The sequence below is a fragment of the Girardinichthys multiradiatus genome, chromosome 6 (assembly GCF_021462225.1).
Source record: "Girardinichthys multiradiatus isolate DD_20200921_A chromosome 6, DD_fGirMul_XY1, whole genome shotgun sequence".
Lineage (NCBI taxonomy): Eukaryota > Metazoa > Chordata > Actinopteri > Cyprinodontiformes > Goodeidae > Girardinichthys > Girardinichthys multiradiatus.
Window position 1 is genome coordinate 15,116,806 of NC_061799.1, and position 20,131 is coordinate 15,136,936.

Sequence of the window (20,131 nt, forward strand, 5' to 3'; positions counted from 1 at the left end):
ACCCTACTGGAAATATGTCAAAAGCTGATCAGTTAGCTAGGCTATCTGCTCGGGTATAGCCTGCAGTCAGTTGCTTAAGACAGTGCTTCCCAACATTGCGGGGGGTATGTTAGGGCTGCAAAATATATTGCAGATTTATTGTCATCACAATATCTGTGTGTGTAGTTTAAAAACAGCCAAGCACTCTTCTGGATATTACCATTGCATGTGTCATGAACTCACTCTTTGCATGCTAATATAACATTCATCCTGTTGGACAAGACTTTAAAAATAACCTTTTCAAACAAACCCATGCCTAGTTTTGTGATATTTTTGTATCACATGTCCACGATCGGTTTAGTACATAATTTTGAGTTGCACTGATCAGTGTTTATGCATTCAATTTAAATGACCAAAACAAAGATTTTGTTTTTTTTTCAACTGAAAGATTTAAAGAAACCGGTTTTGACAACACTAATAATTAGGAAAACTATAAATTAGACAATGGCTTAAGCTGATGACGCTTGTGTTAAATGGACTAGCGACAGTTGATAGCTGTACGTTGTCTCTCTAAACATTAAACTCTATGCATGATATGCTCCCCAGAGGTGCCATACATTAAAAGTAAAATCTTTCACAATATTTACTTTCAATACAAAACAGTATTACTGTTCCAGACTTTGCATGTTAAACCATGTGGCCAACTGAGCGCAGAAATTTAGGTTGTGTCTCACTCACGCTTCCTCCCCATACTTTGGTTGACTGAACAGTTTTAAAGAATTTGAACAGTGGCTAAAAACATACTGATCCAATGAAAACTTCCTGTATGTTCTTTGCATGATGACAAAATATCTGTTTTTCAAGCACAAAGAATGTGCTGTATTTGAAAAGCTGCTCTGCTTCACAGGCAAACGCATACATCAACCAAATTAAAGAGGATAAAAGCGCTGGGGTGCAACACCCCAGCTGTCCAGATAGGGAGGGAGACCACAAACTGCTATGTCCACTCACATTTACTCTGATCAAAGATCCTATTGCATTACTCAACTATTTTCCCCTCATTGCTTCCTTATGTTAGAGCAGCATTTTTCTGTGGCACGGGACCTTCTCTTTGTATTGTCCTGATGGAATATAACAAATACAGTGAAAAACAAAGTCCTATTGTCTCTGGCAGACATGATACAGACACCATTTTGACTTCTGATGATCCTGTCGTGACAGTGTTCTTCGGCTATTTCACTACACTGCTTGGTTAGTTATTTGATCTCTTCACAATTCACCGTGTACAGAACAATACATAGCAGAAACCTGGATAACCTGTATTAATAAAAGAGATGCACCAATCAGAATTTTTTGTTGACGATTTCCGATCTCTGCTTTTTGTAAAGTTTTGCAGAAACTGGTTTTAGCAGATTCTGATTTGTCTTTAAGAACTATAATATACAAATTTTAAAGAACAACATAATACATGTTTGGCTTTAACATAGGCTTTTACTAATATTTGAAAACAAGGACAAAAGAATTACGGTATTGACAGTGTCTTTGGCACTCCATATTAGCAATGTGAGGTGAGTGTAACTAGCATAACTACAACAGCGGTTTTTATTTACTTGCGAATTTAGGTCCTTACCTCAGCAATTTCCAAAATGCAGCCATCACATTCTGCATATTGTACGACAGAGGTACAGAGCTTAGGCGGATAAAACTGAGCACCTTTGCTGTGTTCTCTTTAGCCTTCCTGTTATCTGCTAAAAGTCTTGCTCTCTCTCTTTCATAGTCTGACTGAACCGCAGACATGTCTTAACATGTCACAAATAATGCAGTTTTCTTTGAAATACTTTTTCAAACATCTGTGCCTTCTTTCTCTTTATTTTCATTGAATATATAAAATGGCAATATGTTCAAGTAATTTGACCAATTGCTAATTTAAGCAGCGAAATGCTGTTAAATTTTAGTGTTCATATTATGAGGGATCAAGGTTACCTGTGTCCTGTATGAAAAGAATAACTCATGTTTATTAGAAACGTAAAATTATTCTAATTTTAAAATAAGATTTCAAAGCAAAACATTAGACTTCATTTCATGTTTGAGAAGCTTGAACAATTCTTTGCTAGCAGCTATTTTGAAACAAGCCAAAACATCTGCAGGTCTTACAGATGTCAATAATTTATTTCAAAGTATTGTTCAACCGATAACAGTGACATTGCATTGAGATTGTGCGTACCTAATTAATATATCTGATACTGGGACTGAAGAAGCGCCTCTTCTCAGCAAATGTCCCAAACTGCACACTAAACATCTTGCGAGCAAACGACTGTCAGTCTAAGTTAAGATCAAGCTGGAGAAAACAGCAGAACATTTAGCAGCAAAAAAACTGAGATTTCCTCCGAGAGTCGGAGCAGGGCTAACATTGGAGTTGCTACAAAAGAAATTAGGCCCAGCTGCAAAATGTGTAAATAGCCAACTGTTTGCTAACACGTTCGCCAGTGCTTTGTGGCCCGTGTCCAAAATAAATACAGCTTTACAACATCAGCATCTGACTTGGTTCAGTTTAATAATCATGGTAATGCCTGGTAGTGCAAATGTCTCGAAATTAAGAACACATTTACCATAAACTTTGTTGTTTTTGCATTGCAAATAAAATGTTCTCATCTGGTGTTGCATGAACCACTTAAAAACAACACCCTCTTCCTGTTGTGTGCTATTCAATAATACATCCAAAGCACCGTAAAACAGTTTAACGGATGTTTCCCAAGAGATGACCTACATGTCTAGTCATGCAAGGGTAAAAGTGAAACGATATTTGCTTTAAAGTGCCTTTTGTGACACAGACTGACCACATAGTAGCAATGTTTGATTAAATACATTATAACTGAATAGATTTTATAAATCTACTGAATTAAATTTATGTTAGCTTTTGAAACTCGCTTGGATCCTCTGGGACATTTTATTGCAGTTTCCCACTTTGCACAATCACACACACATACATGTTTAAGCTTATCCCCATGCATGCACACGTACAGCACTGCGGAGGGTGAAGGGGTTCCCTGACCCTTCCCTGTCCCAGTGGTTTGACATCTGGGGAGCAGATGTGTCTCTGAGACTGTTGCACTAGCAGATGGAAACATTAGGGCCTTGCCATGGTTTAGTTAGAAATCCCTGTCTTTCTTCTCTGTCCTCCTTTGCTGTTTTTGGTTTTGTGTTTTTCTATCTTACTCTGTGACTATATCACTACCACTGTGCAACCTTTCATTCTCTGAATATTTAAGTGTAATCCACTGGAATAAGTTGGTCGTTTGTGTTTACAGATTTTTCCTGTGGCAAAGGACAATTTGCTTTCTGAAGATTCTTCTAAAATCCAATACGTTTCCTCTGTGCCGTAGGTGTGTTTGACAACTGCTCCCATTCGCTCAGTGAGAAGGGCTGGTCGGTTGGCATTCGCACCGTGGAACCAGCAGGCACCAAAGACGCTCGGTTCTACTTCACGCTTCGCACAGACCGAGCTCTAAAATCAACCACCATCTACAGCCACCACCGGTACCGGGCTAATGTCTGGACTCATCTGATGGTCACATACAATGGTTACAACATGACCCTGTATGTTGATGGGGCTAAGGTGCGTCATTTATGTTTTTTTTCTTAATGTAAGCTTGGTGAGAATCGTAAAAAATGATATAAATTTGAGAATAATTCAAAATGTGTGTTTTCAATTGTGTTTTAGAGTTTACTAAGTATTCCTCTAAGTATTTCTCAGAGATACGGAAAACCATTTTTTAAGGTTCTTTAAGTATGCGATCACTCAGAAGTGTTCAATGGTTTACCAAAATGTTCATCTATAAAATAGTCAGTCATTTTCTACCGCTTATTCCATAGTGGGTCACGGGGGAGCTGGTGCCTATCTCCAGCAGTCAATGGGCGAGAGGCGGGGTACACCCTGGACAGGTCGCCAGTCCATCGCAGGGCAACACACGAACAACCATGCACACACTCATTCATAGTAGAGAAGTTAAATGATTTGGAAATTGCTAAGTATTCCAACAGTTCAAGCTATAATGTCATTCTTTTGAGAGGTGAGAGGTGAACTTCAGACCAAATTATATTTTCTGCGGTTACCCGGTTGCAGCAAAGCCCATCCTACACTTTCCCTAAGCAGATGGCAGATCTGAGGACAGTGAGGCTGAAAGAGTAACAGGTTGTTTTCATAACACAACAAAAGATCACATCGGATGCTGGTTTCTCTTTATTCTTCAGTCCAAGTTAAATATTGATCATTTTGCCCAGGGTTCATTTTTCCTTTGTATTCAACAATATTTGGTTGCAATTTTTGCATGTATATATGCTTTAGACACACCTTTTGTAAAGTTTTTCTGCAAAGCAACACCTGGTCTTTTTACTATTTTACAGCTTTAACGCTGATCACATGATAATTTTGACATGCAATTATCAAGCTATAATGTCATTCTTTTGAGAGGACATTATAGCTTTTTTTAATGTTTTGCTGTAGCAGTGGATAGTTCTAGACATGAATCTACAAACTATTGCATTGTAAGTCACATACAGCTCCAGTCAGAAGTTAACTTGCAGTAATCAAGGGCATTTTCTCTAATCCACACAGGGGCAAAATGATACAGACTCCTATAGGCATTGCTCCCTAATTCATTTTTTGATAAATGTCCTTTTGTAAGTTATGAAAATCCCACGGGCTTTTTGTTGTCGTCACCCAGCTTCTGGCATAATTATAGCTGGATATTGGGGCGCTCTTCATATGAAAAATGGTAACTGTAATTTAAATCAGTTTGTTTGCTGTCACAACCTGGCTTTAAGCATAGTTCAATAGTTTTTAATAGCCTCAACCCTATTGCAGAAGCCTAATGTTAGCCTCCTTTATTGATTCCAAAACAGTTCAATGGGTATTGAGATCAATGTCCTGTTGGAAAACCACCTTAAGTTTAGGTTGCAGACAGCTGACCCAAACGTTCACCCTCAAATAAATAATAAAAAAAAAGGGTTATGGTTAGGAAACAATCAAGGCTCAAGATAGTCATATCTGGGAACAGCTGGAAAACCCGTGCCACCCTCCAAAAGAAAACACATATTTAACGTAAACATGGAATATGATGGAGCCTGCTCCAAAATCAACACCTTCAAGCACTACTTTTATTTGGACCTGTCCACATGGACAAGCCAAATGCCTTCTGGAGATGTTTGGTGGTCAGACAAGTCAAAGATGAACCTTTTCAGCTACAATGACAAGAAGTCAAAGAGAGGCTTTGAGACTTTAATACCAATTGCATGTACTGGGCATGGTAGTGGTAGCATCATGCTATGGGTCTATTTTACAGATAGAATAATTAGGATGCAGAACTAGGTCCAAATTGTTTAACTTAAAATCCAATCACTTACCCAAACTGTTGAAGCTAACATAACTGGGTGTCCGAACAGGACAGGACAATGATCTAGGAGCATTTCAAAAATGGTTTTGCACTGGAGGAAGCTTCTGGGAAATTCCCAACATCAACTACACCAAAATCTTAAGGTTAAAACATCTTTAAAGTTCTATTCTTACATATTAATTCAGCCTGGACAGCAAATCATTCAAAGAAATAATTAAAAGCCCAAAATTAGAATTTCATTCAAATAGATGGTGAGTCTGTTTACACGTCTGGCCAGGACTGCATGTGGTGAGATTACGGACAGCTTTTCATTTTTAAAAGGGACCTGTAGAAATAATGTTTTTCTAAAAACTGGTAACACAATAACCTTTTTCAGTATTTGTACAATGTGAAATTAAAAGACATTAATCCCCCACTTTTTAAATGTCTGTTTTTCTTCTTTATTTGTCTTAGATGGGGGAAAGTAGCCTCCAGTCAGGGAATCTCTACAGTCCCTTCATGCAGACCTGCAGATCTCTGTTTCTTGGCAGTAAACAACCTGATCTGGGTCAGAGCTTTAGGGGCCACATTGGAGGAGTGGTCCTGTGGGGCTATGCTCGCTCCCATGAGGACCTTCAGAAACCACCACTTCAAATCGACTTGAATGAGCCAGTTTTGGCAATGTGGGCTGATTTCACCAGTGTAAATGGCTAATTTATTGTCTTTCAGCTGCAAACAGTCAAGCATTTTTTTGTTGAGATTTTTAATATAAATTCTGATCTGAAAAGCTAAAGCTAATGTTGAATTCATGTTGAATTTTTTTGGGAATACTTGTCTCAAACAAAATACAAAAATTTTACCAAACTGTTTACAATACAATTGCATCTGTTTTTAAGGTGGAACGGCTGTGGACCCAATACAAAACTGCACTTCATCCAACTGTCATCACCACTCCTGTACCGGAGCAAGAACTTGTCTCCTCCTTTCTCCCGCCAGCATGTGGCGTGACACAGTGCGACAACACAGACATCATCTCTGGCTACAACAACAACTGGCATCTCCTTACCCCCAAACGCATTCGCTACCGGATTGTCAATCTCTTGGATGATGACGGTATGAATCCAACGGTGACACCAGCCCAGATCCAGGTCCAGCATCAGGCTCTAAATGAGGCGTTTCTGCCTTACAACATCACCCTAGAGCTGAGTGTCCACACTGTGAAAAACTCCAGTCTCCGGCAGAGATTCATCCTGAGCAACTGTCGGATTGGTAAGATTGGGAACCGGCAGTGCGACCCCGAGTGTGACCACCCAAGGACTGGCCACGATGGAGGCGACTGCCTCAGGCTAGGCCACTGTTATAACTGGAAAAGGCAGGATGGTGTTTGTGACATGGAGTGCAACACCATACACTATGACTATGATGATGGAGACTGCTGTGATCCAGACGTCACAGATGTCGTTAAGACCTGCTTTGATCCTGAATCTCCTAACAGGTAAGGTTAATGAGCACTTGCAGGAAATAAAACAAGTATAGGAAAGTGGCCATTCTGTCTTTGTCACAGGGACTCAAGCATAGGCAGCAGGCAGATTAAAGGAAAACCAAAGCAACTTTAATCTTTGAAGGCAACACACAATCCAGAAAATCCATGAACCTGACTTAAATCTAACCAAATGTACATTGTTTTGGCAAAGTATTCATACTGCTTGAACTTTAATGCCTTTTGTCATGTTACAACAAACCTCAATATATTTTATTCTATTATTTGGATTTATTTTATAGATCAATGCATAAACAGTTATTCTTTCAAGGCCTCAGCGGTTTCTCAGAGATAATAATTGAAGAAGAAGTATCATGAAGACCAGAAATACACCTGAGCTAATGTTGTGGAGAAGAATAAAGCAGGATTAGGTTATAAAACAATATCCCAAGCTGACAGACCGGGCAATGAAAGCATTGTTCAGTGAAGTAGTCACGAGGCTCGTGGTAACTATGGAAGTACTTAATACAGGGCAATGCTGGAAGAAAACCTGTTAGAGGCTGCAGAAGATGTCAGACAGGGGTATGGTGTTACCATAGGACAATGAACCTAAAGATACAGCTGGAGCTTCAATGGAATGGTTTAGATAAAATTGAGTGTCAAAGAACAAAAGGCACAAACATCAGTCTTTTTCTTTGCAAAGTGGAGACCTTCCCCAAATGATATGAAGTTGTAATTGCAGCAAAAGGTGGTTCTACAAAGATTGACTCAGGGGGACTGAACACAAACGCACACCAAACTTCTTGCATTTTGACTTTGTAAAAAATTGTAATTTATAAAAATATTTATAGTTTTCCTTTTTCAATTGTGCACGCCGTTGAGGTTGGTCTATCTCATAAAGTCCCAAAACAATGCTGAACTTTGTGGTTGTTATGTGAAAAGATGTGAAAATGCTCCAATGGTATCAGTACTTTTGCAAGACACTGTGTTCAGTAGACAGTATGAATGAGTTTAGGACTAAACCCACAGACAATTTGGCAGTGTCCTCACTGAGGGACACAACAAAGCCTACAGACCAGCAGATGTAATCAGCTAAATGAAACCCAGCTGTAGGCGATCAACAGATTCTAACCTGGCACAATATGACATTAAACACAACGTGCAAACGCAAAACATATAAAAACAGGAAATAAAGTTAAATAGAATTTAGAACATGGACAAACAACAAAAACTAACTGAACACAGAACTGGAGTAAAGTAAAATAAAAACCACCCAAAAAGCCAGATTTGAAACCAGAATGTATTGATTGAACATGATGACATCAGAATCCAAAAGGCAAAATTCAAACCAGAACACAAAGTCCATAGACCATGACAATCTCCAACAGGCTTTATCAATTTGTTGTGACTACAGGAACATTAAAAAAAAATTATCTGGAGAAAAACAATACTCCACTGAGGAGAACATTTTTCACAGAGGTTTTCTTGCAGCATAGAGTGACTCTGTTTTATCTCCTCTTTGTTAGCATGCTGCCTGTGTCATAAACAGCTCCAAACGATAGATTTACACATTGGAACTTTTACCTTCTCTAGTGGTTTTAGAGAAAGCTGTTTGGAGTGTGGATGGTGGATTAGGGTATGCCAAAGTACACAGTTATTTTTCCTAAACAACTCCAGTAGTGGCCCTGCTGCCTTCCATTTGCTCTGACAGACAGGCTCATGGAGAGCGCCAAACAGCTTGCAAGAAGTCTCAATATGAGGTCTCCTTGCCGGCCCTTTAATGACCTTAATTCAGGTCCTTAATCCAAATTGTAACCACAGGTTTACTATGTGGCTCCGGGAAACAGCAAAAAGTGTCATATTTACTCTTTAGTGTTTGAAGTTAACAGAAGGTGACATCCTTACGCACGGTTAGGTTAATGTGTTTTAAATGAGGAAAAAACCTATTTTACTCAGTAAACTCCGACTGAATTAATCTCCACTATCCACAGTCCTTTGCTACAACCTCACAAATCCTTTTTAATACTGAGGCAGTGTGTATTTACAACTTTAGACTAATAATTTAATAATATGCAAACATGATTTACTGAATTTAATTAATTTAATTTAACTTAGCTTAGTGTCCTCATGGTTCAATTTGAGCTCAGTGGCTTTCAAAAGGATTCATACCCCTTTAACGTTTTCGAATTTTGTCCTGTTACAACCACAATATTTTATGTTTTTTATTGTGTTTTTATCTGATAGACCCAAACAAAGTAGCACATAAATGTAAAATGGAATGAAAAGGATACAAGGCTTTCAAAATGTTTTACAAATACAAATAGAAAAGTGTGTTGTGCGCTTTTTTAGCCCTCCCGAGTCAACCGCAGTTTGATGCTACAAGTCTTTTGGAGTGTATCACTGCTGGTTTTGCACATCTAGGGACACAATTTCTATAGTGAGATTAGATAGAAAGTGTCGTTTAACTGCTATATTTATGTCTTGCCACATTGCCAATTGATTCTCACTTGGATTATGTCTGGACTTTGACTGGGCCATTTTAACAATAACAAAATAATTTGATGCGCACCATTCCTTTAACGCTCTGGTTGTGTGTTTACACTTGTTGTCCAGCTGGAAGGTGAAGCTCCACCCAAATCTTTTGTAGCCACTAACAGGCTTTACTTTAGAATGCATGAGTAGTAGTTGTCCAGTCAACAGATTCTCCAACTAGAGATGTGGTTCACTGATAGGTGGGTGGTCTGTTATATAATCTAACCCTGCTTCAAACATCTCCACCTGTCTGGTGTGTTCTCTAACAAACCTTGGAGGCCTCCATAATATAGGTGCAGTAATAGAATAAATATGACACAGGGCGATTTTATGTATTATTTAGGTTAGTTTAAAAGGTGAATGGTTGCGCTAGATTTTATTTGCCTTTGTCTATCACATAAAGTCCCAATAAAACATAATAAAGGTTTTGGCTGCAAGGCAATGTGGGATCCAATCATTCATCTCTAATGTTTGTATTATTTATATACTTAAAAGATGTTCTGGCTTCCCTTTCCACCTAAGTTTGCTTTGGTGACATCGGCAGGAGGTACCAGGGACTGTCTCCTTTTCCTCATAAGAAACACAGCATGCCTTTCAGTAATTTACCTACCCTGTAACTCTTCCATTGACCAGTAGATAAAGACAAATCTAAGTGGAAAGCTACCTCTGGCCAACAGATGGAGACTGTGGCTGTACTGTGCAGCTCCCCAGGTGTGAATATCTGCAGCTGTGTAAAAGTAAAAAATATGTTGGCTGGAAAAGAACACTGTGCTCACTTGTTCTGAGAGACCCAGGTTAAGGGTTTGGTGGAACTTGGCTGTGTGTGGCATCACTGCTTGGGCATATGCAGGGAGTCCTCCAGGTTGCACCTAAGTAAATGTTTATGTTTCTCTGTACCGAGCTTGGTGGGATACAAGCAGGAGAACAGAGAGAAAACACAGTTGGTAGTTGTAATGTTCAGATGTTCTCTGTCAAAGCCTAAAGTTTCTACCCTTCAGAGAGGACATGGATGCTAATAAAGCAAGCTGTTATACACAAACCTATGTTGTTTGGCTTCAGAATTCTCAAATGTTGATTCATTTATAGTTTAATTTGAATGCTTTTAACAAAAATCACAGTTTTAGGAATCCCCTGCGTTTATCACAATAATGGAAAAGCACAGAATTTGTATTACTCGATAACTATCTCTGCTGTTCAGACACAGAAAGCGAATTTCAGAAGTTCCAGTATGTGTCCACTTCAATGAAGCAGTGAAGCTGCAGCTGAGTTCCTGTCTATAAGCTCTCAACCCCCACACTAAAACAACATAAATGGCTAATACACAGGAGACTGGAGTGTCGGAAACACTGGACCCAGCAGGTTAGCGGTAGTGGAGGTCTCCTTGAAAGGTTCTGACCCTAGCTGGTTGGAAATGCTTGTATGTGTGAGTCCCTGGGCATGCTGGTGTGCATGTGTGCATTTGTGTTCTTGGATCACAAATGGAACTTTCTCAAGCAGAGGGAGATTTAATGTGAGGATGACATTTCTCTGGCATTTGAGGAGCACTGCAAGCATTTTTATGTTTGGGATCTGGGTTTTTGATATTTCCCCTCCTTGCGTTCTCCCTGAGCTCCTGGCTGGCTGTTCTGATTGTGAGACCCAACTTGCTGCTGCTTCTGGAGGTGCGAGAGGTTTCAGAAGCCAGCTCCTGTCACAACACAGATTTGTTCTTGTTAGCCAGTTCTACAGTAATGGCCAGGTACACTTTAGCCGGGCAGCACTGTAAAGGAAAGGTGGTGGTGGTGGGGGATGGAAAAGGAAGAGAATAAGGCAAGAATGGAGAGGCAGAGCCGGGTTGATAGAGGACATTATGCCATGTTTCTTTATTACAAGTCTAAGGCTGGCTAATAATTTTCAATCAACAATGCTTTTGTCTGTCAAGGCAACTGACCTGAAACAAGACTTAAATTCCAGCTTCTTGTGATGTTTAACATCTCTGCAACATTTTATTCTTATTTTTATTATACCAGTAAAAGCACCTCTGCAGTGTTTCTAACTCTAACCAAACTGTATTAATACAGTTTACAGTGAAAAGGTAACCCTCTTATATATATTCATTACATTTTTTATGTCTTCAGTAAAAGCAGTTCTCAAATGATAATTTCATTTATGAAAGAAGCAAAAGCTATCCATAGCCTTTGTGGAAACATAGCACCCCTTTTAAATAATCAGTTAATCAAATTTTATTGGTTCAATTTCACCATTCACTCTGTGGCCTAATTTCTGCCAGACCGGTAGAATCAATAAATCGTTTCAATTGAACTTGTATAACAACATCAAGTAGGCTAAAAAAATCTTGTAACAATCTAAAGAAATTCAGCGAACACTATGGGAAATAAAGTCAATGACGTCAGTCTGCTATTTGTAAGAGTTTGGGTGTCTAGCAAGTCACAGGGAGCTGAAGTCCCAAAGGCATTATCCACAATGGAGAAAACATTGAACTGTGGTGACCCTTCCCCGGCATAGCTGACATACATACATGTAGCTTATGCAGGAGGTTAGAAAAGAACCCAGAACAGCATATCAAGCTCTGCTGGCATTAATTGCCTCAATTAAGATCAGTATTTATAGTTCAATCATAAGAAACGGATAGGACAAAAACTTAATCCATAGAAGAGGTCAAAACAACTGCTGACCAAGAAAAACACAAAAGACAATTTTCACATTTGACAAAAAAAAACCCAAAACATCTTGACAATCTCCAAAACTCTGGGCAAACTATTCTGTGGACTGTTGAGACAAAAGTGGAAATCTTTAGAAGGTGTGCCTCTGGCATTTCGGACAAAGAGCACCATACTGAGAGTGGTGGCAATATGTTTTTGGCTGCTCAGGACCTAGATTACTTGCTGTGATTGACAGGACCATGAAAAAAATCCTGATGGAGAATTTCAGGCCATCAGTTTTGACCTTTCAGTCAAGCACTCTTGGGTTATGCATCAGGACAGTGATCTGAAGCCAAAGAGTATGTCCACCTCTAAATGTCTGAAAAAAAACCAAAATGATAAAATAGATGAAAAAAAAAAATACATCAACTTATCTGATGGACAGTTTTAGATCCACTCATCCTGGGCAGAAATATCATTCGTATTGTTCTGTTAATAATGTCTTTGAACTTTTTTTTTGACAAGGTTGACTGATAATATAACAAACAACTTCTCTCAATTCTAAAAACAAAAACTGGTTGCACAATTTTGAACTGTGGTTTACAAAACAACCTCAAAAAAATATTCAAGCTTCTGGCATGATTCCGACTGGATATTTGACCACCTACCTTGGTACATATTGTTTAAATGTGTTTATTTCCTATTATGGACCTGGCTTAAGGGATTGCTCACAACTTTACAGTACAGCTCAGGTTGAGGCTTTATTCAGTGTACATAAGTTCTGATGCGTTTTCGGGATCATTGTCCTGTTCAACAACCATTTGTGTCCAAGTTTCTTTCGTCTGTCTGTTCATCTGAGTAGTGAAGAGTTTTGATGTAGTCCTCCTTTATTAAGCCATTCACTTTGTCCAATGCACCAGCACCACAGCATGATGATACCACTACCGTACTTCACAGGTGGGGCAGTTATCTTAAATTTCAAATCCTCACCTTGACTCCTCCAAACATACTTCTTTTCCTTGTGGAGAAACACCTAAATCTTTGTCTCGTCTAACCATAAAACCTAATTTAAATGGCATTTGACATATCCATGTTGACAGATGCAAATTTCAGTAGAGCTTTAATGTGTCAGTGTTAGTGTGGGTCCTTCTTTTTTTGTCAACAGCTCAGTCCATGTTTTTTTTGTTTTTAAAGAATTCTTTCAGCAATAGAGGCCTTTATTTTAGATATTAGACAGAGAGGAAGAAGCGGCAAAGAGAGGGGGAGACATCCGGCAAAAGTCGCGGGTCCGGGACTCGAACCCGGGACGGCGGCTTCAAGGACTATAGCCTCTATATGTGGTTGCCCGCCTAACCCCTGCACCACCAGCACCGCACATCTCTCAGTCCATGTTAATGTAAGAAACAGCTTCACTGGTGTTCTAGTAGCTTCCAGTTCATGGTAGGCTTTAGGCTGTTTGGTTCCTGAGTTGTTCCTAAACATCCTGACTGCCCTCCTTTCATATGACAGTGACAGTTTAGGTCAGTTTGTTCCAAGAAATTCGAAGAGTTGTCAGATATCCTGCCAAGATTAGACTGGAAGCTTGTTGATGACTATAACAACCATATTCTTGTGATTCCATTTTTTTAAGGATACTTTACCAATTATTAGTAGGTGTGTCTGTTTATATTTTCCCTTGCATGCATAATTTTGATCCTGTTTGGAATAAAGAAAATCGATAATAAATTCAAAATTGCCCACCCAATTCTTGTTTTTAAAGGTTTTTGCTGATAAATGTTGAGTAGCCAACCATGGACAAAGAACTGAAGCCCTTAAAAGCCTGATGGTTGTTTGAAGCTCACCTAAACTGCAACAAACTTCTCATGATTCTTCTGTTTCCACCACCCATCAATATCTGTTTTTTCTTCTGACTTTGATGGCATTTCTCCAAACTCAACAAATAAGAGAGTTCATCTCAGTAGAACTTATCATGAAGATTTGTTTTTGGTTTTAGACTTCGTACAGGCGATGACAAATTATTTCCTCTGAATCTAAGTCGATCACTGTCATGATGGACATGATAGCTTCTCAGTTTGTAGAAATAAAATATTGCATTTTTTGTTAAAGCCTTTAATGCAGGTTTGGGCTGATGTTTGTCTGCATCCTAAATACCTTTCTTTTATATGAATTATTTGGAATGAAGGAATTCTGAAGCTTTACATTGTGGATGTGCCATTGCTGACTTGTATTTTTTTCATATTTATAGCTAGGCCGTTCACTTCAGTCATGCAAACCTATTTATTTTTGTAACTTTGACAGTATACTTCCTTTGAGGCATCCTTTCGGTCTCAGAAACTGAGGAGTTGAATCTTTAGCGGCCAGCTTTCTGTTCTTTGTAATTGAGCCGCCCATAGTGATGGATTCTGCACACAGCCTCTGCAAAGCTCTGCTTCAGTAGTGTTGTGAGATCAGGGGTTCCCTGAAGCATCTTAAATCTTAAACCTTATTTATATAAGCCAAGTGCCAGAGAAAGCACATTCTTATTTACTGTGCACCACAACCACAGGGGGAGAGATAGCATTAAAAGAAGGGTTACACATGCAAAGCCCTTGGCGGCTGAGAAACACCTTTGGGGCAGCTTAGGGGTAATGCAACTCACATAGTAGTAGAATGTCAGTGTTTGAGAGGAAGAGGATTGTTCCTTATTTTATTCATTTAGCCCACCTTAAATACACTAACCTTTCTAGTCCCGAGGTTAATAGAAACGCAAGTCAACAAAAAGTCATTTCTAAAAGGTTTGGAAAATTGTAGTTACCATTTTCTTCCATCAAATATATTTTCAAACCACCAAATTTGTCTTTCATGTAAATAAGGAAAAATTATAGTAGCCTTCTTCCAGTCAGCAGATCAGCAGTGCGCTGCAACAAGTAGGAGAGGGGCACTGCTGCATAGGCTTCAAATAACTGCAGAAAGCTCAAGACAATCTGGTATTTTCTCTGAAATGCCATTAATGGACTTTAAACATTAGGAATGGTATGACAGACAATTTAAGCAGTTTTGAAACGGTAACTTTCAAAATTTTTGGTATGCCTTGATAGCAGTAACCTAATCAGGTTTATTTTATACTAGTTATTCTTTTTGCAGTAAAGGATTTTCATGAATTATAGAAATACATAGTCATAAAATGATCAGATCTCATGTATGATTTAATTTTACTGTATATTATTTTGTGACACTTTATACCAGACCCTATTTCCATTTATTTTGGCTCTTATTCCCATTTGGACTAGTTGACTATTATGTAAATAGAGGTTGTAATGAGAGGTTAAGATACAAGACAAAACCGAAAATTTCCATTTAATGTCAGAAACAAAATCAGTCAAAAATTACAAATGTACACAATGGCGAACTGACCAGCACTGCATGTTGTTTTTGACAGGTTAAATTTAGCTTGCATTTGAAGTATAATGGAAGTCTGGACAAAGTCAGACTGAAATGGAATAACAACATGAAACACTGCTTTAATGTTGTGATTTGCAAGACAAAGGCAAGATTTGGCCTGTACAGAGTGGGCCTCTATGTCATTGTTTTTAAAAGTCGCCTGATATCAAGTCTACACATGTACACCAAAAAAACTGTTTGCATGTGGATGGCAGGTGAAGAAACAACAACAGATAAATAAATAATTCACTAACAAAATGATTCATACATTTGCCAGAATGTTTTTTTTCTTTTACTTTTAAGCAATGTGACCTTGGGCTGCACTGACACATCATCCATGTACATTATCACCCTTCCATTAAGTCAAATAGTTGTTTTTTTTTAGCATACGGTGCTCTCTAGACATCCATGGGAGACTCAGCTAAAAGCCTGATCTGTCAGGTATGCAGAAACTGGGTCATTGGTAGGATCCTCTGCATGAATTTTAGACCAACTTTGGGACCAAATGGTGATAGGTGCAAAAGCTTTCCAGCTATAAAAGCAATGAAGAAAAATGGCATGTGACATCACCCAGTGGAGGAAAAACAAATTCAGCCTCACACATCAAAGTGCTGCTGGTGTAATTTATCACTGACAGGAATGGAAGGATGTGGGAACAGTGGTGAGGAGATTGCAATGGTGTGAAATAAGCTGCCCCACTCAAAACATCTATGATTTGAAGTTATGCTGTGAACAGAGATGGATGCTGATGGAATAAAACTACCTATCGTCGGCTCTAAATCTCACCTACATTAAAAGTTCAACATGAGTCTCTACATGTAGTTTAAAAAGGCCAGTTTGGATTCCCTTGAGCAAAAATGTATTTTATGCCACCGCATTTTGTTTTTTATGCACGTTTGGTTGCAGGTTTGAGTCAGTCTCCTTGTAGTAGAAGTAAGACATTTTTACTTTTATTTAGCACAATAATTAAAATGTCCACCAATTTTTAGATTTTATTAAAACAAGTAATATTTAAAACTAAAGATGCAACAGATTCAGTTCCATTTTTTAATTTTGTAAAAAACAGCACAATGTTTTTTTATACTTTCTGCGTGAATTGAAATGTAACAATAAATGAGTATAGTAAACAAAAAAAACCCCCAAAAGTTACAGAGCTGTCTGTCTCTGCATCACCAAAATATACAAATAAAGTGAAAGCCATATTTGCCTAAATAAAACCCAATAAAACCCACTCTGCAATTCCAGCTTGATACATGGCACAGAACCGGATAGTCAGTTGCCTGTAGTTAGCTGAAGTCTCACCTCCCTGTTTAAAAGTAGCAACCTGAAGGAACAGCTATCATGCCTCTATAGAAAATACAGTTTCTTTTCTAGAAGCTTCTCAAAGCTTTTGTGCTTTCCCTGACTTTATCTTCAAACACCCCACTGCTACTGACTGAAAATAGTTAACTCGGTGTTCTTCCCTCAGTAATGTCTCCACACTAAGTGTTGGTGTCAGCGCAACCTGTTAGCCCTTGGGTGTGATGCGTTTACTGGTCAGAAAGAAGATCAGATTTTTAGTTTCTGACCAGTCAATCCCCAATTTAGGCAGGTCAAGCATAAAATGTGTCCAATTAAGGTCACTAGCTGATTTCTTTGTGCATGTAAATGGTAAAACCTAAATTTCTGGACAGTTAGCACAGAAATGAAGAACAAAGACCATCGCAGCAACTGTACAACAAAGAAAGTAACCAAAAAAACACCAGCGTGAGAGGACAATGGCTGCAATGGGCTTTTAAAACAATTCTTTATTAAACTGACACTCCTGTCATTTCTGCTTAAGGTAAACTGACACACTCCTTTGTCAGCTTGACTAATGGTCATTCAGGAATCCTACAACTATTTCATCTCACCTCATATGACAGAGATTTCTCTGCTGGCTGTGAGAATAAATATTAGCAATACTGTTATGGTTTACTTGAGGTATAGGACCCCAGAATGCAGATGAGCAGGCAGAGTGATGGTAAGTGAAAAAAGTTTTAATAACAAAAAACTCACACTCAGCAGGAGGCAGGAACAAAACAAACGGGCAGGCAAGACAGGCATGGCATGATCAAAAAGACAAGACTTGGTTAGAGAACAAGACATGAGCATGAGAAATGTTTCTGCGACGACTAACTGAACAGGTGTGTATAAATGGAGCATGGAACAGGTGGAAAAGAAAACTGATTAACATGGTGCAGGTGAACCGAATAAACTTAATTGACAGACAGAACAAAATGTGGCTGCGGCAAAAATAGAGACTCTAATATACAAACAAAACATGAACAAGACTAAAACATGACCAGAAAAATAATAAACAAAAGCATGATTCAAAACTTGAACAGTGAAAAACATAAAGAAAAAACCTGAAACCAAAAAACCCCAAATCATAACAAATACGAATAAAAGCACAGCAGTATAAATGCACCACTGCTGTTATCCACACCTTTCCACATTCAATGTTAACAATACTGCAAGTCTATAAGTAGTTTTTCACAGCTTTGAGCCTCACAGACATAATCTATCAAAACTTACTTTTCTGAATTGTCTTTGATTGTTAGGTCTTCTTAAAATTTCCAGGTCTTCAAAATATCTCTATATAACTTGTAAAATGCTTTTGTTGTTTGTTCTTTTCTTTTTTGCAGGGCTTATATGAGCGTTAAAGAACTAAAGGATAAATTAAACCTGAGCAGCGACACACTCAATGTGTTTTTTGCCAGCAACTCGATGCGAGAAGAGCTGGCAGGAGCAGCAACGTGGCCATGGGCAAAGGAGGCTCTTACACACCAAGGTCAGTTGCATAAGTAAAGCAAAATATAGTGTGTTCGATATGGTATTCATTCTCATTCTTGCCTTTGTTTTCAGTTCTGCAGTTTTCTGTATTTATCTTTCTCCTTCATTTTTATGCTTCAGTTATAGAAATACTTTTTCTTGTTTTGATACCATTTCCGTGTTTCTTTTTTTTAACCATTAATGAAACCTTTTCCTTAGCTCAACCCTTCATCCTGTCCTAGCCATCTTTAAAAAAAAGATGAAAGCAAAAGGTTTTTACAGATATAGAGTCAACTCCAATGTCTTAGAGAATTCATTCATTTCTGCAAAATATGTAGGAAATTGCTTCTTCTCAGACACTTCTTTGTACCCCTTCGTTTGCATTGCCAATGCAGTACACTCAATGGGGAATCTTATATGAATTGTAGGTAATTCAAATTAAACTGATTATTGGTTCCGGGTGTTTAAAGATTTGATGCAACCCAAATAATTTCTGTCATGTCTGCAATCACTGTCCACGCTGACCGAGATCTTAGTGAATACCAGGTTTGTACAGCAGGGCATCCTAGAATGTTTCACTGCCAAGTCTGAGTTCTGTGAGAAAACATTAAGAACTGACTGATAGCAGTTTTTGACTTTAATTAAAAGGGTTATCAAAGGTATGAGTTGATTTGTTGATTACATTTGTATAATGGTTTTACTTAACTTTTGCTAAAAACTAAAAGATGTAACCAAACTGGGACATGTGATATTTAGGTATGCAACAAATCAGTTAATTTTAACCTTGTAACATTAAAAGGTCCAGTTGTTTTAAGCTATAATATCAATAAATTGATAAAAAGCACCTACCAGCTTTTTCACATGTTATCACCCTGCATCCACAAACCTCAATGTATTTTATTGGGATTTTATGTGATAGACAAGCACAAGTAGTGCAGAATTATGAAGTGGAAGGAGAAATGCATTTCAGAATGCTTAACAGATAAAAATATAAAAAAGCCTGGTGTGAATTTATATTCAGTCCTCTTTACTCTAATACCCCTAAATAAAATCAAGTTCAACAAACTGTCTTTGGAAGTTATTTGATGAAGGCCTTGACATACCTCTTTGTGCCTGTATATGAGAGGTTAAGCTAGCGTCTCTGTTCACACTATTTTTACCTCAGCTGAAGAACAGTGTCAAACTCAGACATACAGTTTTCAGTACAGCCTAGTAGGGGGCAATAACGCCCTGGTTTATACACTGTCTGCTCGGAGGAGAGGAAGAAGAAGAAAACTAAAAGAATAAAGTGATTTTTCACCAGAATATCTGCCGTTTTTGTATCCCTAAAAAATACATTATCCACATAGGGAAAACAACTGATCTCCCTGTACTGTATTTCTTTAAAAATAAATTGTTGTTATTTTCTTCGTCTGCCCACGATCTGACCTGTCGTTCTCTCTGTCTACTATGTGTTTGGTGCCACTGTTTGACTGGGAGTATTGTTGTCCCTGTCAGCATGGACAGCCAACACAGTCACAAAAGTTTTCACATGGTTTTCTGCAGAGAGTCCAAGCACTCTTACTGGGATGGACAGAATTTACGTCACACATGCTTTCCTGGATACTAGAACAGAGAAGGAGGTATGAAGTAGGCATTAGGAAATATAATCTACCTGTGTAATTAAATCTCAGTAGCAGCTGAAAGGCCTTAGAGTTTTTATTTTAAAGAACATTAATAAACAAACAGAGAAAGCACACAGGGCTAAGGTGGTGAAGAGGTTCAAAGCAGGGTAAAGCAATAAAACAATATCCTAAACTTTGAACATCTCTTACTCTTTACTGTCACCACAAATCAAAATTGTCTGTGATCATTTTACTTGTTTGATTCTTTGGTTCATCATTGTAAAAATATTTTCACATTGTCACCCATTT

The 20,131-nt window shown here is 38.3% G+C and overlaps 1 protein-coding gene across 1 annotated transcript in view; it reads left to right on the forward strand.

Moving 5' to 3' along the window:
- The window catches only part of pappa2 (pappalysin 2), a 96,321-nt gene that overhangs the window by 3,279 nt on the left and 72,911 nt on the right, over positions 1–20,131 (forward strand). The window contains exons 2-5 of the mRNA XM_047368538.1: positions 3,363–3,595; positions 5,826–6,053; positions 6,248–6,846; positions 18,092–18,237. Coding sequence (XP_047224494.1) covers positions 3,363–3,595; positions 5,826–6,053; positions 6,248–6,846; positions 18,092–18,237 — 1,206 coding nt within the window. The remainder of the gene's footprint in view (positions 1–3,362; positions 3,596–5,825; positions 6,054–6,247; positions 6,847–18,091; positions 18,238–20,131) is intronic.